At 32.1% G+C, this 26,086-nt stretch overlaps 1 protein-coding gene across 2 annotated transcripts in view; it reads right to left on the bottom strand.

Annotated features, from left to right (window-relative positions):
* Positions 1-26,086, bottom strand: part of Imp (IGF-II mRNA-binding protein) — a 135,235-nt gene that overhangs the window by 90,783 nt on the left and 18,366 nt on the right. For both annotated transcript variants that reach the window (XM_085488761.1, XM_085488762.1), the window contains exon 2: positions 8,941-9,004. In XM_085488761.1, coding sequence (XP_085344887.1) covers positions 8,941-9,004 — 64 coding nt within the window. The remainder of the gene's footprint in view (positions 1-8,940; positions 9,005-26,086) is intronic.

Raw genomic sequence — 26,086 nt, 5'->3', positions numbered from 1 at the left:
ATGACTTACCGGACTGCACCGGCCGCGCAGGGGGGCTCGGCTACCCCTTTTCTCCCCCCTGGTGTAAATATATATATGTATGTGTAACCTGCGAGAGCCTGCCGACCTCATACGTCACGAGGTGCAGCGCGGCCTTGTCATGCAAATGAGAAAAGTGCAATTGAGTGCGCACGCGCCCCGTATATGTATGTATGTATACAAAATGTGTTATGCGGAAATGCAAGCGGCGCCTTGCAAGCGTTCTTTCAATTCGTACTATATACGTGACGACCGGTACATGCTCCAATGACTTTTAAAGCGCTCGGTGCAACGTTCCCTTTTTTCTTTTGAGGTGCCACTTGTCGTCCGAAATGAATTACCAACACTTATATACGATATGGAATTGATTGACCTTATGCAACAAAAATATGTGATGCGTATTTTATTTTAAAGATATTTTTTTTTGTTATTTTTACTACGGTGAAAATTATTCTCGAATTTGTTGTAAATGTGTAATTTTTTGCACAACAAATAGTCGTTTATTTTATACACTGAAAACAAGTTTGTTGAATTAACAAATTTTTAGTTCAATATGTTCAAATGAATCATATATTTGAAACAAGTAAATATTTATTTGATATAAGAAAATTCTTTGAAACAAATAAATATTTATTTGTTTCAAATAAATTATTCATTTGAACCTATTGAACTAAATATTTGTTAATTTAACAAACTTTTTTTTCAGTGTATTTAAAAATAGCAATTTTTTTTTTAAACATTTAAATTTTTTCCAGCACTACAGGATATTCCAAAATCACCGGGTGTTTTTTTAATAGCAAAATTATCGAGGTACAAATAATTTTCATAAATTTATTAAAGGTGAAATGATCAAGAAGAAAGGCTTTTCAATTAAATTTGGTGACGTCAAATCTGCATCATACTATTTTCAATTAATTTCAGGTGAAATTTAATTTATTTTAGTATTATAGAATTTTAATTTTTAAAACCTAATTACTACATAGGTACATGATAGAAAAAATTAAAAATTTGTAAAAAAAAAAAAAAAAAAAATGATTTTTCTTGACATGTTCGCTTAAGAAAAAACCAATTTCAAATTGACCAGAAAATTTGTTTTTGAAGGAGAAGAACACTCTGGTGATTTTGGGACACCCCTTCAATATAAATCGCAATAAAAATATAAATCAAATTATATGGATCTATAATATTTATTAAGAATACACTGAAAAAAATTATTAAATTAATAAATATTTATTTCAATACTGCTTTATATAAATTATTTATTTGAAACAAACATTTATCTGTTTTTAAAAGATTTTTAAATCTGTTTTTTCTTATATCAAATAAATATCTTTTCACATCAAATCGATATTACTAGTTTCAAATAAAAGATTTATAAGGCAATATTGAAATAAATATTTACTCGAATTCAATAAATTTTGTTCAGTGTACTGAGAGAAGAATACGGAGTAAAATGCATAAAAATAAGCTTAAAAAATGATAAAAATGCCGTAATTCCGATAAAAGCGAAACGCAAGCAAACCGAGGAACAAGATAAAAATGAATCCGTCCGGTGTCGACTGATAGTTTTGTCAGAGAGTACTTTCAAGCTGTCGACTCGCGCGCTCATTCGACTCTCTGAATGAATGCACGCACGCACGCACGTACGAAATAATGCGCGCATTGCACGTGTTTGCATTGTACGCAGATGCGCCGCAAAACATCGAGCTCTCTCTTTCTCTCGGACGAGAGTCTTGCGGTCGTCGCGAGACTCTCGCCTGACATATGCGCGAATGATACGTGAAACGATTCGCACCACGTGCCGACACACGCGAGAGAGCAATCGTAACGTGCAGTTGTCAATTGACGCGATGCGCATGTGTCGACATGCAGGCCGCAAAACAATTTCTGGGAATTTGTGCATCGAGTTAACCTGAGAATTTGCGGAGAATATCGGAGCAAAACATACGTGCATTTAATATAGCGCAATATTTTCCATTTTTTCATATATATGAAAAAATATATAAAAAAAAAATATATATATATATATATATATATATAAAACATATGTTATGTATATTTTTATTATTTATGTTGAATTTTTTAATATTATTTATATTATTATACACACATTTTTATGTTATATTATAATTAAAAAAATAAAAAAATTATAAAATTAATAAATATCTATTTCAGTACTACCTAATAAATCATTCATGTGAAACAAAAAATATTTATCTGTTTCGAAAAGGATTTTCTTGTATCAACTAAATACGTTTCACATCAAATCAATATTATTAGTTTCAAATAAGTGATTTATTATAGGCAGTATTGAAATAAATATTTATTCAAATTTAATTAATTTTTTTCAGCGCAGAAATGAGCAGTTATAGGATTTTTCTCTTGTTTAATTAGATATATATATATATGTATATATTTGTGTGATTATATATGTAGAAAATAATTAGAACGTGTCTCAAGTAATCCTAATCCTTACTGCGCCGCAGGACATATATTATATTTACTTCTCATTAAAGTAATTAAATCCTATTAATGCATGCGTCTCAGTTCAATAACAAAAATAATAAAACACGGATACAAAATGGATTGCAATTAGATTAAAAGCGCGCACGGAAGAGGTTGATTATTAAAATTATTATAATATTATTATATATTATTATTATTATATTATTATATTATATATATTATATATATTATATATTATACTATTATATTATATATATTATATATATTATATATTATATTATATATTATATATTAATATATAGATAGGTCTTATATATATGTAGGCGAGGATTTCGGCGAAGTTTGAGATTATGTATCGCGAAGTTACGTATCCGATCACAGTTCTCACACTTGTGGGGTCTATACTTACAGGGCTGATGGAAAAAAAGCGAGACTCGTGTGTACGTATACGTACACGTATGTGTACGTGTGTTTGTGCGCAGTGGATCGGAGCCAGTTAAAGTAAAGGAATCAGGAATCGGGAGCACACGGTGGATCCCATGGAAAGCATTGTCGAAGGGGGGCTCGGTCTAAGGAGGGTTCGAGAGACAACCCGCGGGCTTAAACTAGTTTCCGCTCGGTACCAGTTCGCCGCTTCTCCTCTTTTCATCCCCCTATTCCTGCGACCTCCTGGGTCCACCGCTGGTTCTTTCTTCCTTCCGATGCGCGCGCACGTGCGAATTTCTCAGTATGTGTGTGTGTGTGTGTGCGTATTCTCGCTTTACATTTGAAACATATCAGCTTATATGGAAATGAATGTTTAGCCATGCATCGGCTCTTAAACATCGAGAAACGACGTGCGAGCTGCGAAACCGCGTCTTCGGGGCCTATAATGTAGAAGACAACTCGGAAGTGATACCCGTTTCCCTGTCTTTTTTTCTCTCTCTCTTTTTGTCTCTCCCCCTGTCTCCCTTTCATTATAGAGAGTATATAATAAACTGCCGCTACACCATGCTATACATACTTTAGCATCATTTTTTTGCGCGAGCTCCTTTCTTAACGATCTCCCATGGCGTGGTTGGTGTAACGAGGATTCTCCCGCGAGCGATCGTGCAGAAGATCGTTGCGTTATCTGCGCTTTTCATATTGAGATTCCTGGCCGAGAGAGAGAGAGAGAGAGAAAAAGAGGGACGTGGATGATGATCATTTAATTTGCGCCTGGGTGTGTTTAGAATTTTATAGTCGTATATCGCTCTTTCGAATTCAAATCATTTCGAAGTCATCTAGATGAAATTAATAATAAAAATAATATAATAATGAAATAATATATAATATAATATATAATATATATAATATATAATATATAATATAATAATATAATATATATAATAATATATAATATAATATATAATATATAATATAATATAATATATAATATAATAATATAATAATATAATATATAATATAATATATAATATATAATATAATAATATAATATATAATATAATAATATAATATATGATATATAATATAATAATATAATATATAATATAATAATATAATAATAATAATATAATAATATTATAACAATTTTAATAATCTTTACTTTATTTAGATAATTATATATAAATATTTATTCAGATAATAAAACACATTAATCCTTCCTAGAAAAAAATGACGTGCAAATAAAAGAAGAAGATATATTGCATTCACGTTTCGAGATCATTTTTAGTCGCTGTTGCAATTTTAATAATTTTTTCTGCTCTATTCTGTAAAAATGTTGAAAGCTTAAAGCCTTTATAGAATTTTATTAGAATTTAAAATTAGGTATATAAAATTGAATAAAATTATTTCTAAGTAAGACACAACAGACAGGAAATAAGCATTCTTCCTCAGATATATTTTTACAAATTTCTATATAAATGTCATATTTATACAAAATTTTAAATTCTCTAGTATATCTATGACACATTAAAAAAATTATTTTCCGAAAATAAAAAATTATAAGAATATTAATACGCATACTCATATCTTTTTTTTCTAATTTTTGATAAAAACATGTTTTTATATATTCTAAATTTTTCTTCTGAGAAAAATATTAATAAATACGTGAGAAAAACTGTAGATACACATGTATACATATCCGTATACGTTTGACAAAATAATTTATCACACCCCCTTTGTTTTTCTTCGTTAATTGGCGTTTATCTTCGCTCGAGCTATATTGAATTTAGTCAAATTCTCGGCTTATGCGACGGCACGTCTCTCCGAGGCATCAATAAGACCGTTTTAAGCTGGACGAGGAACGGCAGGAGGAGGAGGAGGCTGGCGGTGTGTATAAGGGATGAGAGAGGATGAAATAAAAAAGAGAGGAAGAGAGAGAGAGAGAGAGAGAGAGAGAAACGGAAAGTGCGAGCAGGGAGGAGATGGTGAAATAACAGATTGCAGTTGTGGCACGAGCGAGAGAGCGCAGCCTGCTGGCTCGCGAGCAGAAGGCAGGTGCTACATTTTTTTTTCTCCTCTTTTCTTTTCCCGAATCGCTCGCGCCGTCTCGCAACGTCTCGGGAAAGAGGCTGCTGCAGAGGCTCCCAAATTTCGTTACGCAAAAACGTGTCGCGCCTCCCGAGTATTTGGGTTAATAATCCTTCCGATGCACGCATATCGAAAAAGGAGATTCCTAAGTGACCTGTCTTTAGGATTATTTTGCTCTTTCCTCGAGTTTAATAAATATAATTTGAAAATTTATTTTGGTCATTTAAAGTTATGATCATTTAATGGAAATTAATTATATATACGCGGTAATTAATTACCAGAAATGAAAAAAACTAGGATTATTTTGCAAATTTTTCCTCGAAAAAGAGGTGTAAGCAAGCAGAGAAATTATTTATTTATAGATGATTTAATAATTAAATTAAAAGTTATACGATTTAATACATGTAATAATTTCAAAATTAATTTTGGTAATTTAAAGTTTTGATAATTTAATGGGAATAAATTATATATACGGTAATTAAAAAAAATTACCAGAAATGGAAAAAAATAATGTCATATAGATTTTTGTGTTAGGTAAATAATTTAAAACAATGCTATATACCTCGGTTTTCTAAATTCTAAAATCTAAACACAGTATTTTTTAATATATTATAGATATTTTTCACAGTATATTTTAATAATTTCAACATATATAAATATATATATATATTTATATATAAAAATATATATATAAAATTATATTAGAAATTATAAATTAAATATTTTATAAATATATATTACATATATAACTTAAGCTTATGTCATATATGTACGATGACGAAACACAGATTATGTTATATATATAAGATTTTTAATTAAATTATTAAATGTAAATCGGAAGAACTGGTATATCTACATAATTATTGGCTCTTGTTAAACAAGCTATTTATCTCACAAAATATGAAAACTCATCATTCTGCACACGATAATAACGACTATTTTATGATAATGGACTGATGATGATATCACGGTTTCATTATCGGCGCGATGCATAAATGAACTTTACTGATATTTACAATGAAGATACGTACCATCGATCCGTGTATACGTGAGCATGTGAAGAGAAAACAAGTGAAATTTTTGATAAGTATTAACTTCAAATATTTTCTTTTTCATGCATAATAAATAAAAAAATGAATACACATACATATGTCCACACTCACTCACACAAATGACTACTTATCAAAATCATCCCATTTACGTCGAGTAAAACGTATTTTTCTCCTTTTTCTTCGGCCAATGTAAGATACATAAATCTCATAAATCTTGGTCGAAAATTCCACATAATAAGCATGCTAGCAATATCAAATTGCATTTGACGTCTCTATATTCGAAGAAGTATGCATTTCATACATTTATGTCTTTATTTATGACGCAGTGATAATATTATTCATTGATGTTATCTTGTACGTACATATAAATTGACAAAATTGCAATCATAAACTTTGATTACAAATATTGTCAAGTTTAAGGTTCATATTCTGAATTTATGACACTAGAGATGACAATAAATCTTTAAACTCTATTTTCATCAAAATAGAGAAATAGTGTGATTTTATAATTAAAATATACATTGCAAAAATTTCCAAATAATTTTCTAAGTAACATTTCTTCAGAGAAAGTCTCTATCTTTCTCAAAAAACTTGTTTCCTTTCTTTCAATCATTTACCGATCTATAATGATTTACACAGATATTAAAGGATTCAGATATAAAAAGAGTTAATCACTGAAAAAAAATTATTAAATGAATAAATATTGATTTCAATACTGCCCAATAAAGCATTTATTTGAAACAAATTAATATTTATTTTTATATCTTAATCAATCAGAGCCTCTTCATCATTTATTTGAAACAAATAAATATTTATATATCAAATAAATATTTTTCATATTAAATAAATATTATTAGTTTCAAATAAATAATTTATTTGACAGCATTAGAATAAATACTTATAAATTCTTTTCAGCGTTCGACTTATTATTAAAAAATTTGTTCTAAGGCGCAAACACCTCTCTCTCTCTCTCTATCTCTTCTCGCCGAATAGAGAAATTTCGAATATACGAGGAGACAGATCTGTATGCACAGACGAATCTCGGATGAGTTCCACTGCGGGCGATTTAATCCGCAGCGATTTTTGCCCGGGCACGTTCGCGCATCACGTTCGAGAGTTCGAGCTCTCCTCTTCTCTGCACGCGCGCACGCGCGCATTTACTCGCGTGCGGCCAATTATGCACCTTGTTACGCGCGCGGTATTACGCGCGCCTGCCCGAATCTCTCTCCTGCGATCGGGCCGCGACGAAAAAGGCCCGGGTTAACGAACCTTTTGAAGTTCCGTGTGCGGCTAAAGGAAGAACGAGAGAGAAAGAGAGGGAAATTAAATTAAGTGAAGTTCCAAGTGCGATCGACACGCGTATTTAGCGAGGCAGCGATCCCCTTGCTCCCCACTCTCCTTATTGGACATTAATGATCGAATATTATTCGCCACGATCGAAATTTACGACAATCAGTTAAGAGACCGATGGCCTTAGCGACTTTATTAATTAGAATAAGCACACAATGATGAGCAGCCCGAAATTGATATTGCGCGTGCGCACGCGATTGAAGTTTCTCTTCAGTGCAATTCCTGCCATCGGCAGATGTTCGAAGGAGAAAAAAAACAACGGGTATATATCGATTAAAAAACTAAAAATAGCAGTGATGTAATTATGTAAGACGATTATTTTAATTTGAGAATTTTGGAAGAATATTATAAGAGAGATTTCCACTAGGGCTCGTGATTCTAACCGAATAATACAGCACACAAGTTTGCAGCAATATTGCAACAACATTGCAATATTATATATTGCATAGCATGCTATGCAATATTGCAATATTGCAGAGATTTTATATAGGCATGAATTTGCAATGTAGTTTAAACAACGTTGCAGCAACATTTCAGAAATATTATGAAAATAAAATTTACGCAAAAAATATTAGGTACAGACCATTTAATCCGATCATGTATTTGGCACATTCCTAATAATCCAATAGTAATATTACATATATATATTTTATTGCATTATTGCTGCAATGTTATAGAACAATATTTCTGAAAGCGGACATTTTACCGTTGCTGTAACCTTGTAGCAAGATTGCTGCAACATTTCACAATGTTTATGCAATGTTGTAATATTGTAATGAAATGTTGCCACAATGCTGCTACAATCTTGTGCTGTATATAGTAATCAATTTATTCAAAGTCGATTAATCGATTTTAATCAGTTCCCATACAGCACAACAAGATTGCAGCAGCATTGTGGCAACATGCAATATTACAATATTGCATAAACATTGTGAAATGTTGCAGCAATCTTGCTGCAAGGTTGCAGCAATGGTAAAATGTCCGCTTTCAGAAACATTGTTCTATAACATTGCAGCAATAATGCAATAAAATATATATATATATATATGTAATATTACTATTGGATTATTAGAAATGTGCCAAATACATGATCGGACTAAATGGTCTGTACCTAATATTTTTTGCGTGAATTTTATTTTCATAATATTTCTGAAATGTTGCTGCAATGTTGTTTAAACTATATTGCAAATTCATGCCTATATAATATTTCTGCAATATTGCTACGCAATGTACAATATTGCAATGTTGTAGCAATATTGCTGCAAACTTGTGTGCTGTATGGGTTCATTCGAGTCTAATCGATTAATCAATTAATCGAATTAATCGATAATCACGAACCCTAATTTCCACTCTTCTTGACCATTAATTTGCGTAATCATCAGAATAATTAATGTGTATTTTTTTTGTACATAATATATATATTATGGAAATATTTGAAATTGAAAAATCGGCTTTTTTTGATTTGTTTGTAGATTTATTGTAACGCCGTTTAAGAGCCCCATGCTTCTGCATGCTTTTAAGGGAAGAAATTGTTGTGACTTACCGTTTCTTCGCTGAGCTGGCCACGGACGGTTCTACGACGAGGGAGGATCCGAGATAGGTATATCCTGCAACGAGAAAACGAAGGAGTAAATTTTTAGGTGAGTCTTTAATGTGAGGCGAGATTACGACATCTCGTGGATCATACTTTGTTACGTATTGTATAATACTATAAGAACCAAACTGAGGAAAGTTAACAGTTTTGTTCCATTGTCATGACATAAAAAGCACAAAATAATTTCTCATGCAAAAATACATATAAAATTTATATCTGTAATTTTATTAATTTTTTATTATTAGTCTGTGCAGTACAAAGATTGAACAATCTTATATTATTACAATTTTTCGAATGAATTTTCTTCGAATGAATAGTTATTATTATTTTTGTACACCAAATATAAAGTTCGGCGTGTCTAATAATTTTTTGAAATAATAATTAATTTGAATGTTGCTAAAATTTAGATTTTTTTGTTTGCTACAGACAATGTAAAATTTGCGAGTGCCGTTGAAAGTATCTTAACTTTGAGACCTGAGAGGAAAAAGAGGCCATAGAGGCCTAAGAGGGCATCAGGCAAGCAACCCTGAGGTGATTTTTACTTGTTTATTAATTATTATAACCCATACAGCACCGAAAGATTGCAAAAACATTACAACAATCTTTCACCGCAATATTGCAATATTGCAAATTCACTCAAAATGTTGCTACATCATTGCTGTTGAATTGCAGCAATGTTAAAATGTCCGCTTTTTGGAAGATTGCAACAAAATATTACAACAATATTGCAATATGTTATGAGTTTGCAATAATGTATTGTTATTGCAACCATAAACTAATGTTGCATATACAGGTATATAAATGTAAATAAATCATTAATGAAAATACGTTGTAGTTAATTCATATATATTACAATATATAAATTATAGAATTTGGATTACATGCAATATTTCCGAAATATTAATGTCATGTTGCTACAAGTGTGCTGGAATTTTGTGCACTTATATCTCTGCAATGTCTTTATAATGTTGCATTGCAACTTGCAACATTGCAACGTTGCTGCAATATATTTGCAATAATCTGTGCTGTATGGGAAATCACATTTAATTTAGTTCATTTATTTGAATAATTTAAATAAGAGAAACTTAGAGATATTATATATTATAAATATATTTATATAAATCCTGTAAAAATTTCTACTTAAAAATTTTTTTTTAATTTATAACACTATTTTATAATTTATTATTGTTATGCTATAATTTAGATTTTATATTTGTATGTTATAGACAACGTATTTTGCCTTCATATAATTTTGCAACTATTGAATCGAATTAATTTCGTTTTTGCAAACATCTATTAATTTATTAATATATATTAAAATAATTTTTATTTACATATTGATAATTAAATTTATCAATCAATTTCACCTAAATATAATTTTAAAAATATCCAAATCACATGATCTATTTTACGAATCATGTTATATAAAAATCTCGTTGTATACGCTTCGAGTATAACTGGATTTTCCCGTCAATTTATTATACCGCAATAAAATGCGCCGCATATATATTTTAACTTTTCTAATTACACTCTCGTCGCAGATAAAGTTTAACGAGGTTGGGAGTAGTTAAATATATTTTCGCCGCGATTTTCTCATGCGTGTCTCAAGTCAAACGGCAGAAGTGGATCATTGGGTCAGCGTCCAACCTGTTTGGAGCTGCGACCTCTGACCCCCGAGGGACGTGGACGGGAGGCTTTTCCCATGGAAAAACACACTGGCCGGACGCGGCACCGGTTCCGCGCCCGGTCGCTTCCGGGTTCCGGTATCGCACGTGTGCGGTAACGGCGCAAAAATCGCGGCCGGGGCATCAAACCGACCGAAAAGCTATCACCGGCTACACCTCACTCATATTCTAATCAGGATCAAAAGGTTATGTGAACCATCGGACATTTCGGTGAGCCCCGCGCGACAAAGACGGAAGGAAAAAAAGGGAAGATAGACGGGGAGGCGAGATAGGTGGATAGGTTAGGTACGAGCTGTGTATTTCCTTTCGTTTCTTACGCGCCAGGTGTCGTTTACCGATCAAGCCCATCTAATTTCTCATGATCCTTCGCCGCGCGAATCGGAATGTTAGGACTCGCGAGACATTCCTATATGCGATCCCGTTAAGTGGATCCTTCAAAGATACAAATGTCCGAGTATGTTGATCTCCTGCGACTCCAAAATCGCTAAACTAATTGCTTCAATCACCTATCTTCGTTTTATTATTGGGTTTGTTCTTTATTGCTGTACTGATGAACTAGTGCACACTAGTGCAATAAGTTAAAGTAAGATAAGTATATTTTGTTTTACTCTAACTTATTGCACTAGTATGCACTAGTTCATCAGTGCAGCAATAAAGAACAAACCTCTTGTCAACTAATTTATATAGAATGTAACAGAAAAAAAACATATATTGCACCCCATCAGATTCTCTGGCCAGTTTGGAGATGACTTTTCCTCAAACAATTTTCAAATTATAAAGCTTCTTGCAAATTATGTATGCATCCTATATAATACAGGTATGTTGGACCTCTTGTGATTTCAATTGTCAAAATCAAACTAATTTTATATTGTCAACTAATTATGCAGGAAATAACTGAAAAAACATACCTATGGTATATTGCACACCATCAGATTTTCTGGCCAATTTGGAGATGACTTTTCCTTCAATGAAAGTATCGAGGCACCAATAATTTTCAAGTTATAAATAAAAAAGGAAGCTTTTCCGGAGAAAAATTGTCTCCAAATTAGCCCGAAATTTTAATGAATCCATATATGTTTTTTTTTTCAATTACATATATATAATATACATAAACGCAAATTGAAAAATTCCGGTTTGTGCGAGTCCTCTCAATCCTAAACATTCTCTCATTCGAAATAAAGTTTCGCTAGTTATAAATAAAGATTAGATTTTTTTCTCTGCGGTACAAGAGAGCGAGTGGCGGATCGAGTGGTGAACTAGAATTTATTAGAGGATGCTCCACGCTCTCTCCTCAATACACACATAATAACATATGTATATGTATAACGCGGCAGGACGAGGTCGGCTTGGGAATGCGAATGAATCAAAAGTACGAATATGAAATGGAACAAGGAGAATGAAGTAGCAGAGAAATGGCGCGTTCGCGTGTCCCCACTCCTCTTCCCTCGGCTCTCGGCTGTCTCTCGTGAGAGATATAGATAAAGAGAGATAGATGAACGACGCGAGGAGGAAAAGGAAGAGGAGTAGGCATCTAAATAGCTACTTAGTATGTTTCGCGTCAGGTCTTCTCCCCTCGCGATGAGGAGAGTTGACCAGCAGTAATAATATTCGTAAGTGTACCTATATAGAAACGAGTGTGCTCGAGAGATCGCGTAGCCAACAGGTTTCATGCGAAAGCTAATTCGGTGCCGGAGCGAGAGAAAGAGAGAGATGAAGAGAGGTTAGGAAGAGAGACGGATAGACCGGGATACGTCTTCTGACGAGACTTTAATTCGATTCTTATGCCGCGTTAAATACGCCGCGTATTTTACGCCCGATTTCACGTGCCGTAAAGATGGGATGAGATTGCACCGGCGGGGTTAACTTTGTCATCATACTTGCTAAAGTGGGGCTTGACAAGCGATCTAATAATGCCAGATGACACGAATAAACAGCAATATCAACAACAATTACGATAATATATGGTAATAAATAAATAATAGAACGGTGAAATCTAAATTTTCATCCCTATTTAATGTCAAAGTCACGTAAAATACTGATTGGCAGACCACGACTGCATAATCTGTACAAAACCTGTTGTTTTATACAATGAAAAAAAAATGACTAAATTAATAAATATTTATTTCCATACTGCTTAATAAATCATTTATATTGAAAAAGATTTTCTTGTGTCACAAATAAATATTTTTCACATCAAATCAATATTATTAGGGTAGTAGATATTAAACTGACTACACTGGCTGTCTATTAGATTTGTTAAACTATATTTATTGACGTTTCGACCATACGGGCTGTGGTCCTTTTCAAAATTACAATAGAATCATTCTAGAAATTAATGTACATGCAATCAGAATCAACATTTAAATTGAAAACGTGAAATGTAACAAATGAGACTTATTGTACAATGAGTTACTGCATATCTTTATTTACATTTAAAATTACTCTCCTTTTATGCTTAACTTAAAATCGTATGGTAAATTAACTGCGTTTCACTTGTGTCATCTTGCCACGACTGAGCACACTTTACTAACTAATAAACACGCCGAAAATTATGTCAAAGTTAAAAGTTAACAATATTTACATTCTCGCTAAATTGTGATGTACCATATGGCAAATTACTAAAATAAAATATAAAAAATAAAAAATAAAATATAAAAAGTATAAGATAATAAAAAGATAAATAAATAAATAAATAGATATATTCGGTTCGCTTATGTCATCCTGCCTTAACATACCAATAATAAACTACTAATAATAGCTCCCAACAACGTATGTTAAAAAATTTTTTACTTCAATTTCTAAACAAACTGTCATATATCGTACTAAAGCTTTCAGTGTCTTTCTGTAAATTGATAGTGGAATTCAATTTCTTGATAAAGTACATTTCGGCTATTTCTCTTTTTCTTCTATTGTTTTCTTTATGCAGAATTAAATGATTCGACCAATCAAATTCATGTCCTTGATTAATTCTGTGCTCACTAACGACAGAAAAATTGCTCGCTGAATTTTTAATATTACGTCGGTGTTCGTTAATCCTAGTACTAAGATGTCTTTTTGTCTGCCCTACATAATAACAGCCAGTGTAGTCAGTTTAATATCTACTACCTTAGTATTTCATTCCTGGCGAACGAAATTTAATATTTTATTGTCAATATTATTAGTTTCAAATAATGAGACAGTATTGAAATAAATATTTATTCGAATTTTCGACACATTTTTTAAAAATTCTATATTTATTTTGAATTAATTAACTTATTTAAAAATAAGTAAAAATTTTACTGTAGCATTTCTATATATCTTTTACAAAACATAAAAAAATATGTGCGATTAGAAAAAATATATGAAATTATTATGACAGTTCTTGTCGAATTTTTCTAGCTCGAGTTATTTCCAAATAAATTCGCCAATTATAAATAATAATAGCTTATTATTAGACTCTGTAATTGACAAAAATTTAAAATCAATCAAAATTAATGTACTAAATAATAATAGGAATGTTAACCGTGACAATGCGGATAATAACAATAATGTGAATTCGACTCAAGATATAAGAATTATGTGATTCCACTTCCATATGTTAAAGACGTTAGCGACAGTATTAAAAGGTCACTTAAAAATGCTAACTTAAATGTCGTTTATAGTTTGCCAAAAAAGTTGAATAGGCTGATAAAACGAGGTAAAGATTTAATAACTAATGATATAAAAACGAATGTAGTATACAAGATTAATTGTGAAAATTGTAATGCCTCATACATTGGACAAACGAAAAGACATTTATGCACTAGAGTGAAGGAACATGCTAGCAATATTAAATTACATGAGTCTAATAATTCGGTCTTTAGTAAACACAGATGTGATTTTGGACATGACTTTAGTTGGATATCACCGACCATTTTACATAATGAGAAACATGTAAGAAAGAGAGAGATTGCTGAAATGTTCTTCATAAAGAAGCATGATAATACAGTTAACCTGCAGAAAGACACCGAGAATTTGACAAATATTTACGACAAAATAATAAAGATTGTTTAGTGGTGCGTTTCAAACTTAGTCGTTGACGAAATATCATAGCGATGGGACGTGTTCCTCTTTTAACTATTAATTTTAAATAAGATCATCTCATTTTAATTGATGAGTATGTTTGTGGTCATAACTTAACATTTGAATATGTTCTTGTACGTTTCAACATTGTTAAAAACTATTGTGTAATATTGTGTTATAGAATTCTCACTTGATAAGGATCACAACCAAATGGTCGAAACGTCGTGAAAGTATTGAATAAAATTGCTAGTTACGTCGAAATCAATTTTGCCAAGTTTAAAAATTTAAAATTCTCGACGAGCCAGTAAATATCTTTTTACGCATATTTAATTTGTTGCATCGAAATCCGAACATTTTTACGACCAAGATTTCGACCTGAAAGACTCGAAGAGGGTCATCGAAACGGTTCGCGAACTTCCGGGAAAACTCTCGAGCTCTCTTCGTCTCGGGCGACAGGACACCCGTTATATGCTTAAAATATACCGGCATCTCTCTTGTATGGGGCGCGTTGTGAAGAAATGCAGAAACAGCAGTTGCTATGCTAGATGGCTACTCCCTCCAAAATATCCACACGTATACATACCCACACAAACACACACATCCTCTCTCTCTCACTCTTTTTCCTTGTTAATAAAATAGGCGCGAGAGGGAGAAGGAGCGAGAGAGAGAGAGAAAAAGAAGAAGCGCGGAAAAAGGAGAGTAAGATAGTATAAACGAAGGAGAGAAACACTACGCGCGAAGGGTCGAGGGCAGAGACACGTATTTGGAAAAGGGCGGGAGAAAGAAAAGGAGAAGAAGAAGAAAAAAAAGAGGGTACCACCGCGAGAAGGGATGAAGCGGGGGAAGGAAGGATCCTGAAAGAAGAGGGAGAATGAAAACGAGATCGCGAGGAGCGGTAGAGTAGTAGAAGAGCCGCGTGGTCCGGGGCCTGAAAGCGGGTTTTTCGGAGTCGAGTCTCTCTCGCGAGCCGGTGTATGTATTGTATAAATGCGGTGAACGAAGAGAGAGAGAAAGAGAAGGGGGAATCAGGAGGGTACTAGGTTAACAGGCGCTCCGGTCCCGAGGGAGAGGTTGCTAGCGGCACATCTTGAGGAACGAGCAGGACGGCAAGTGCCTTTATAGTGGGTCAGCACTAGACCTGGGCACCCGGCCAGCAGCCTTCAAGGTCTCCTTAGAGTCCCCTCCCTTTACCCTCTTCTCCTTCTCTCTCTCTCTGTCAGCCCTTTTTTCCCCCTACAGCGAGCCGCCAGGTAGGTGAGCCCGCTTCTTCTTCCTTTTTGTCCTCCTCTTGCCGGTTAGATTAGGTTAGGCCTCTCTCTTTAGCTAGGTTAGGTTAGGCCTCTCTCTTTAGCTAGGTTAGGTTGGGGGTCTCTCTCTCTTCAGCTATCTGTCTCTCTTTCTCTCTTTCTATGCGGATGTAATAGAAATGCCGCGCAACTCGTCTAATATATATTCATTCGTTTTCTCTTTCTGTTTTTTTCTTTCTTCCGAGCCTTCCTTATCGCCCTGAAGTATACGGAACGGAGTTCGTGGTGTTTTAGATTTTTTTACGTGCTGTCTCTCTCTCTCTCTCGGAAGATGTACGAGGATGGATTTTTAGGTGTCGGACCCCGAACGTTGCTTGTTAAAAATTTTTGCGGCTTCCTACCTAGATTTCTCCTGAAGAGGACTTCATTAGCGAAGCGATTTTTTTATAATCAATCGATATTTTTTTTTTTAATGAAAAATGGAAATTTATAAATATATTTTTGATAGTGTAGAAGTAAATCGTCAGTGTAAAATCAATAAGATTTTTATTTCAACCAAACTGACTATATTGACTACATTTACTATATTGACTATAATGACTATATTGTTTTGTTAAATCGTACACTACGTTTCGACTGCATCGGTTTTGGTTCTTTTCAAGTGTTGTAAGCTTCGACTTGTTTTACATAACGTTGACTATATTGACTATAATGACTATATTGTTTTGGTAAATCGTACACTACGTTTCCACCATCGATTTTGGTTCTTTTCAAGTGTTGTAAGCTTCAATTTGTTTTACATAACGTTGACTATATTGACTATAATGACTATATTGTTTTGTTAAATCGTACACTACGTTTCCATCATCGATTTTGGTTTTTTTCAAGTGTTGTAAGCTTCGATTTGTTTTACATAACGTTGACTATAATGACTATATTGTTTTGTTAAATCGTACACTACTTTTCTACCATCGGTTTTGGTTCTTTTCAAGTGTTGTGAGCTTCGATTTGTTTTACATAACGTTGACTATATTGACTATATTGACTATAATGACTATATTGTTTTGTTGAATCGTACACTACGTTTCGACCATCGGTTTTGGTTCTTTTCAAGTGTTGTAAGCTTCGATTCTTTTACATAACGTTCAGATCTTTACGGTTAAGATTTAGTCACATTATAAGTGTTAAGTAGATTAAAATTTAGTCACATTATAAAATATTAAATTTACACAATATTTTTTATAATTATACGCGACATTTGTACATAAAACCTCGCTGGATATGACAGTGTTATGTCTATATACGGTCGAAAACAGGATGTAGAATGACAAACAAGGGCTCGACGTATCCGCGATATTAAATAACAGCTATTAAGCACCGTTTCTTATTTGCCAGTTATTATTTTCAGGGGTAACGATTCTTAATACTCTCGAGGGAGAGATTGCTCAGTTGTGAAACGGATGTGAATCCCGACGGCAGGGTACCCGAAGTGCAACGTTAGCGGTTTTCTATCTTGTCTGATGGCGATACGGGGCGTAAAAAGCTTCTCCGATAGTCGTTCGTCTCTCCACTCTCTCTATCTCTTTCGCTTAACTACCTTTTTTTGATCGTCTCATTTTTAAATTGGCTTACACGCTTGAAATAAAAGGAGGGACTTTTACATCATCTCATTTCTCTGTTTATACACGGAAAAGAAATATTAGCTAGCGTAGCAAAATTTTAAGGGTGCCTCTATATATTAGTATTTAAGTCAAATATACGTTTTGTTAGATTTAATATGTTATTTAATTAAAGTATTTTTATATGTTTAATTAGCAAAATAATATTTAGTTGAACAATTTTTAGTCAAGTTGACACATTTCTTTCAGTGTTGAAATTTATTGTCATTTAGTTATCACGTCCAAAAATTTTAGATCTTTGTATAATTAACTATTTTTAATTATAATTTGACGGAAAATTCTCTATTAAACGGAAACTGAAAAATATTACATCATCAGCTAAAATTGAGGTAATTAAGTTTTTTATCTAATATTTTTTTTGTGTAAAAATTACAAATATTATTTTTTTATAATAATCTACAATGCTTAATTTAAGCTATGATATGAAATTTATTTTACGCGCTCTTAATTTATCCGTCATATCAACATCGTAAAATATATTTAGTGTAAACAATTTATTTAACTCGATAAAATTACAAGAGGGAAGTTCGCTTGTAACTTCTGATCTTTCCACTAAATCTTAGTAATTTTCAATATTAAATAAATTTTTCACGTAATTTTTAATTTTTCGCGAATATCTTCCCTAATAAATTCAGCGTAAACTCTGAAATAGTCTCAATTTTATTATCGACATATTTAGTGGGCGCAAATCTGGATCGTCCAATGACAGAATTTTTGACAGGAGAATATTCGAAATAAAAAGAATTACGATTTAATTTCTCGCATTTCTCGGTAAATTCTGTCAAATTTTCGACAAATATATTAATTAAATAATTTGTTGCGCGAGAGGCCGGTCGAATGACATAATATCGATAATATTCTTGGCAAAGAGACGAGGCAAGGAAGTGTCATAAGTGAAGAGAGGCGAGGAGAATCCAGAGTACATCGGCTGCCACGGGTAAATAATGAAATATTTGGGTAGCGCTGTGCGCCTCGGGAACTAGAATTGGGAATGGGAATGAGAACAGGTTCCTGTTGCGCCTTCTCTCTCTTCGTTTAGGTCGATGCTGAATACCGATGCCGGCGGTTGGCACGGTTAGGTACATAAATTACTATTGAGTTACCGCTCTCGCTGCCTCCTCTCTCAGTCTCACGGAAATCCGTAACTCACGTGACGAGCAATTTTTGGGCGGGCATCTTTGATAAGGAATATTGGGAAAACCTGGGACGCGAGCGATACGTTTTCAGAGAATAAGAGATAATTCGAAAATATTTGGTGCATTTTTTGTGCTTCATTTTTGTTCGGGACTGCTTCTCGGTTTATGCATAAAAAAAAAAATTATTATTCTGAATTAATTGATTGGAATGCTTTACAAATTGAAATATATAGATATTTTATTTTACGTAGATAAATAAAGGGAAATTTTCTTATAAAATATTACATGAATATTTATAAGAGTAAATTTACTTGAAGATAAATTTTTATTTTCTTCCTCATGATGCTCATGAATGACATTTTCAAATATTTTATGTAATATTCATATATTTAAAAAAAAATTAAATAAAAAAATACTATTATATAAATAAATAAAGCTCAAAATATAATTTACACTCAATATGGCTCATACTTCCATAATCATAATAAAAACATCCTACAATTTAGTATTAGCCAGTATTTTTGAATTACGCAATAATACTAAAAAAAAAAAAAAAAAAAAAAAAAGTAAAAATATCGAAACTTTAAAAATATTCCTAAACTATCTTCTAACAAACCATAAATCGTGTTCGAACACGAATTAATTATCCAAAAAAATGCTGCGATTTTCTCCACCATAAAAGCATATCTTATCCTACAAGTGTCTTATCTTGTGATAACTTCGAAAAGAAATAATTGGAAAAACTGATAAAATTGTGTTAGACTGCTCACAAAACTAAAAGAGAGACGGGGATATGTCGGCGCAATAATTGATAGAGAAAGACAACGGAAAGGGATAGAGCAATTAAGTCGAAGGTAGCCTTTAAGATCAATGCAGATGCGATTCGAATGGGGATTATTTAAGGAGATTAAGGTTTTGTACAACTGCGGTCGCGTGATTCTAGGTAATATATCTTTGCCGAGGTCATGTCGCTATCGGTGAGGAGTATCTCGTTGAAGCCTTCCCTCCCTCTTGTTCCCTTTTTCTCCCCTGTGCAACGAAAATCGTCAGAGGTACAGTCGAAACGTCAACGAGTTAGCAGGCAGATTGGAAAAATTATACATGTATTTTTTAAAGGGCTCTAATTAATTTTTTTCACCATGAATTTTCCATAATGCTGATTTGAGAAGAATCAGCTGATATATGGTTTGACATATGATATTGGTCTTGAATTATTCTCGAATAACTGGATCAGTTGATCAATAAAAAAATTTCGCACCTTAATTGCTTTGTAGAGACATGATGCATACATTTATTTTACACCATCATTGCATGAATTTATAAAAATTGAATTCTAGAATATCGCCATTTTTACATATAAGTAAAATATTAGTTGCTTTTCATTTACATCAAAACTCGGATAAATCTTACTTTTGTCTTTCTTTAACATGGATGTTGAAGAAAGACAGAAGTGAGATTTATCTGAGTTTTGATGTAAATAGAAAGCAAGTATTAATGCCACAAAAAGGACTCTAGTTAAGGGGAGCCTGAGCTAACTTAAGTTTCCCTCTTGTTTTATCGACAAAATGTGAGGTTAAATAAACTATAAACCTATTTACTGGCTGTACGGATTGTTTTTACCTGAAATTAGAACGCTTCCTCCTTTGTTAATATTATTACTTTATTTTGTTCAGGAAAGATTTATCAATCTGTATAGTTTCATGTATCTTGGTGCATTCTAAGCATTCATAATTCTGTAACTAAGATATATAAGACTATGCAGATTGATAAATCCTTTTGCAAATTAAAGCATTAATATTAACAAAGGACGTTCTAATTTCAGGTAAAAAACAATCCGTATATAGCCAATAAATAGATTTATAGTTTTTATCTAACATCATATTTTGTCGATAAAAAAGGAAAAAATCAACATATTTCTCAAAGATGTTTAGGATTACTTTAAGTAATAAATTTTTTCAGTGCTGATTAAAAAAATCAGCTGTTACGACTGGAAAATTTCTAAGTTCGTACTTTAGGTTTGGCAGAAAAAAATATATCGTCGAGTTTATCCCGACGAATTATTCTCGAAATAAATATCAAACTGGACCAGTTAGTCAATTCGAGGTTGATCTCGGCGCGGTAAAAACGTAAAGCAACAGGAATCGTTTAGGACTCGGTTGGCCTTGTGGCCTCCTCTTTCTCGTTTCTTCAATCCTACCTCTCTCCTTTCTATCTCCCGCATCCTCGCTCACTCTCTTCCTTCCTGTCTCTCTCGCTCTGTCCCTCTGGCCCTCTCGCGCCGATCCCTCGGCGTGAGAGCGGCCACACAAAGAGAGCACGAGAAGCACAATGGATTACTTAGACGGGTAGGTTAGTTTGCCGAATGAAGCGAGCCGGGCCCACGCACGTTAAGATAGGTCCTGATCCGGGAATCCGGCAGGAAAGCGCGCTAAATGCAAGATGCTGCGCTCTTCGCGACAGGACTAATTACTTCGGAACCATCTTTACGGTCAAACTTCGCTATAATACCGAACTTCGATCATTATATATTTATATAAATTTTTATGTACAATTTTATACATGTGTAATAAAATTTATAATATAATATATAATATAATGTATAATATATAATATATAATATAATATATAATATAATATATAATATATAATATAATATATAAAATATAATATAATATATATATAATAATATAAAATATATAATAATATAAAATATATAATAATATAAAATATATAATATAATATATAATATAATATATAATATATAATATAATATATATATAATAATATAAAATATATAATATAATATATACACATCCTAATCGAACTAAAAATATTTAATATATAAAAAAGTGATTAAAAATAATATTTATATACTTTAACATATAAGACGGGCAACAAGAGCCAAATCGCGGATGACAATGCGTTGTTCTAACGAAACTAAATAATTTTTCGTTAGAATTAAATACCGGTGCACAAGGCACCAAATTTTTACTTGGACACGGCCAAGATTTTAAAATATTTCGTTCGTTTCCCGATTCAGCGATTTTCGGATCTATATTTTTCTCTTGCATTCATTTATTTATTTTCCGTAGGGGGGTTAAAGGGGTATTGAAATTAAATCTCAAAATATGAGATTATTTTAAAATCTTGGCCGTGTCCAAGTAAAAATTTGGTGCCTTGTGCACCGGTATTTAATTCTAACGAAAAATTATTTAGTTTCGTTAGAACAACGCATTGTCATCCGCGATTTGGCTCTTGTTGCCCGTCTTATATGTTAAATTTATATTTATATTACAGAGCCTTGTTAAAACTCTTATAAAATATTTATATACATTAGCATAGGCGACAATTAAAAATGCCTTGAGATAAAGTAAAAATAAAATAGATTTACTTTATCTCAAAGCACATTAAATGTCGCTAATTATATTCCAATATATTTAAATATTAATTTTTAATCTTAATTTAATTTCAAATTCATGATTTACGCTACATTATTGTGTCTAGTGATACTTCCGACGTTTAATTTCTCATAAGTATCTGTTCTTGTTTTTCTAACTACATTATTCATGTTCTTTAAGAGAACCTCTATTCTTTGTCAGTCAAGACGCAGAAAAGTTTATTCAAATAAACATGGGTTTATGCGTTTAACGCTTAATGTAGAATATGGATACGTTATGGTCTACCAAGCTAATTATATTCTACTTTTGACTAATTACTTCCTCTTCCGTAGCTATTTATGCACGTAAGGTTGCGCCTTTTCACGTTTTATCTCATTGAAGCTTATTATATGTATATTATAATTCATTACGACACACAATTTTTATATTTTAATTCGCTGATTATAAAATAGGATATAATAATTTTTATCTATTAATTCCTTGATATGTATTTTTGTTATAGTAGTACGTAATTTAAAAATAATTAAGCCATCAGAAACATTTGACGATTTTTTATCGAATTTAGTATCGAAGGAAAAATGAGTTTAACGAATCTTCAGAGCGCGGAGCAAATTTAGGATATTCTAAACGCGAGCCTGACGACGGGTTGTCCTTGGTTCTATCGATCAAAAACGAGCTGCGTCCGGCTTACATGAGCAGCATTATCGTACATATATATACTTCTGATATTCCGGTTTCACGGTCAATACATTGAATTATTAGTGCACGACTCGACGCTGCGCTATTAATTAAACAATTAATCATGTCGTGTTTAAATTTAAAATTCTCAAATCTCTTCGCATCTCTTTTTTCTCTAAATATTTACAAAACAAAATTTAGAATAATTTTTTTATATCATTACTTTAATATTTAATTGGTTCTTTTTTTTTTACTATGAGAGAGATAATAATTTCCCATACAGCACACAAGTTTGCAGCAATATTGCAACAACATTGCAATATTGTACATTGCATAGCAATATTGTAGAAATATTATATAGACGTGAATTTGCAATATAGTTTAAACAACGTTGCAGCAACGTTTCAGAAATATTATGAAAATAAAATTCACGCAAAAATATTAGATACAGAACATTCAGTCCATACAGCACAACAAGATTGCGGCAATATTTCACTGCAATATTACAACATTGTGAAATGTTGCAGCAATCTTGCTGCAAGGTTGCAGCAATGGTAAAATGTCCGCTTTCAGAAATATCGTTCTATAACATTGCAGCAATAATGCAATAAAATGTATACGTATGTAATATTGCTATTGGATTATTGAAAATGTGTCAAATACATAATCGGACTGAATGTTTTGTATATACCTAATATTTTTTGCGTAAATTTTATTTTCATAATATTTCTGAAATGTTGCTGCAAAGTTCTTTAAACGATATATTGCAAATTCATACCTATATAAAATTTCTGCAATATTGCAATATTGCATAGCATGCTATGCAATGTACAATATTGCAATGTTGTTGCAATATTGCTCCAAACTTGTGTACTGTATAGAATATGTATAAAAAAAAATATTAATTTTTTTTATGTATATATAAAGCTTTTTTATTAAAAAAATTATTCTGATTTTTTTTTCGAGACAAAATATATGATGCATTTATAAAAACTGTGTTAGAAGAACGGAGCAATTGATTAATAAAATAAAAGGAAATTGAAGTGTCGCGCGATTATATACCGGATCAGCTCGCAAAAGTTCCACGGCGCATTAGTCAATGAAAGCTACACGCGGAGGTGCAGATATATACATCTGAATTAGAAAGTTTAAAGTTTCGGAGCCGTTACGAAGCCGAGCCGCGTGCGTAAACAAGAAAATGAAGGGAAGCATACTCGCACAAATACATTCTCATGCGCGCGCGCGCATATCTCTCTCTCAGCTTTTTCAACCCGTATTTTATCTGTATGTAGAATAAGACGTCTCTTTTCGAAGAGGGGCTTCGCTCCTTATCTGTCCGCCCGGAAATGCCTTAGAACCGAAATGTCACGTTTAAAGTGTTATTTCCTGCATTTCGCTTGATTATACAGCGCATCGTAAAAAAAAAAATAAAAAAATTCGACCTCTTTTCTAATATTAATACTAATTTTATTTATAATTAATTTTATAATATTCATATTATATATATTTAATATTAATTATAATTGGATTTATAATTAATTTAAATATAATATTAAATATAAAATTAATTATAAATACAATTGTAATTAATATTAAATGTATTATATAAATTAAATTAATTTTAAATCCAATTATAATTAATATTAAATATTATATAAATTAATGTATTATATAATTAATATTATAAATTTATTCAGAAATTTGTCGAAGAAAAATTAAAGTATATCTACGAGAAAAATTTGAAACCTGCATCGACTTTTCCCGAGAAGCGGTTTTGTCGGCATCACAAATTCGGCGAGCAAAAAGCAATCTCGGCAATGAGACGAGGAGAAAAGAGTTAGAAAAGAAAGGAAGCAGGCAAATAGAGAGAAAGAGAGGAGTCCAGGGTCGTTCTCGTAGATTAAATCACTCGGTCACTTTTCTTTCTGGCCAGCCGGCCGGGACAAAGGCCGGCGTTTCTCGGAAGAGATTCGGCTTGAGAGAGAGAGAGAAAGACTTGAGAATTAAAATAATATCCGCTCGTTCGGAGATTAATGGCGGTGCGCCGATGTAATTTTTCGTTCTCCTCCCTCGCATCGAAGATCCAGAGGAAGGTGGAACGAGGTGTCTCTTACACTTATCGCCAGTGTCATCGTCTCTCGATTGCTCCGATAATTCGAATGTGAGATATGGCATCGAAGTCATATCTTCGATCTATATTTAGAGTTGAATACCGTCAAGTTTTTGACGCTTATCAATACGGAGATTACGCGATTTTCCAAGCGTGATTGCAGGCTGACACTTTTATTTTATTTTATATGTTTATTCATTATTTAGATTCACTTTGTCATCGTCAGTTATTATTTGTATCAAAATTTACAAGAAATAAAAATTCTTAAAATATATATCATACACTAAAAGAATTAGTTAATTCTTATAAGTATTTATTTCAATACTGTCTAATAAATTATTTATTTAAAACTAATTAATATTGATTTCATAGGAAAAATATTTATTTGATATAAGAAAATCTTTTCAAAACAAAAATAAATATTTATTTGTTTCAAATAAATGATTTATTTGACAGTATTGAACTAAATATATATATATTAATTTAGTCATTTTTATTATATATATATTTTGACAAATTTTTTTCTCTGCAAATTTTTCACTCAAGTACAAAAATTTCGGTAGAAAATTCTAACAAGAGCTAGACGCCAGCTTGTTTTAAGATTTTCTTTATGCGACTGGAACCTTTCGAGGATGAGACAGGAATTTTCTTTGTAATGTTTTATCAACTGATCTGTTGAAGATCCAAGGGTTAAAAGAAGGATCGAAGGATCGTCTCCGTTTCTACCTAAATTTTAGTATTTATATTTCGCAGAATCTTTTTGTTTTATTATTATTTTTATTTAAGATTCTTTTAAGTGACACTTGTATGAATAATTGTATGAAGATTACCATAAAAAAACAAGATAAATAATATAAAGATTTTTAAAATTCACGTCACTTGCGTATTTTCACCGGTTGACATTTCGTTCTCCCCTAAATCCTTCATAATTCTTATTTTTGTATGTTTCTTAGGGAACTCGGCACGTTTTCTTATCGTTAACTGGAGATTAAATTACGACTCGATAAAGTCTACGTAACTCACGTTCAGTGTGAGAAGAATGTCGTCACTTTTCGGAGCATTCGACAGTATCGTAACGTACTTAAATGTTTTTTTTATTGATTGATATCCTCGAACTTTAT

This window comes from Nylanderia fulva, unplaced genomic scaffold, assembly GCF_048542155.1.
Source record: "Nylanderia fulva isolate GAGA-0341 unplaced genomic scaffold, ASM4854215v1 Scaffold71, whole genome shotgun sequence".
Taxonomy (NCBI): domain Eukaryota; kingdom Metazoa; phylum Arthropoda; class Insecta; order Hymenoptera; family Formicidae; genus Nylanderia; species Nylanderia fulva.
Note: the sequence above shows the minus strand (reverse complement) of the source record. Positions and strands in the feature narration are given on the sequence as shown.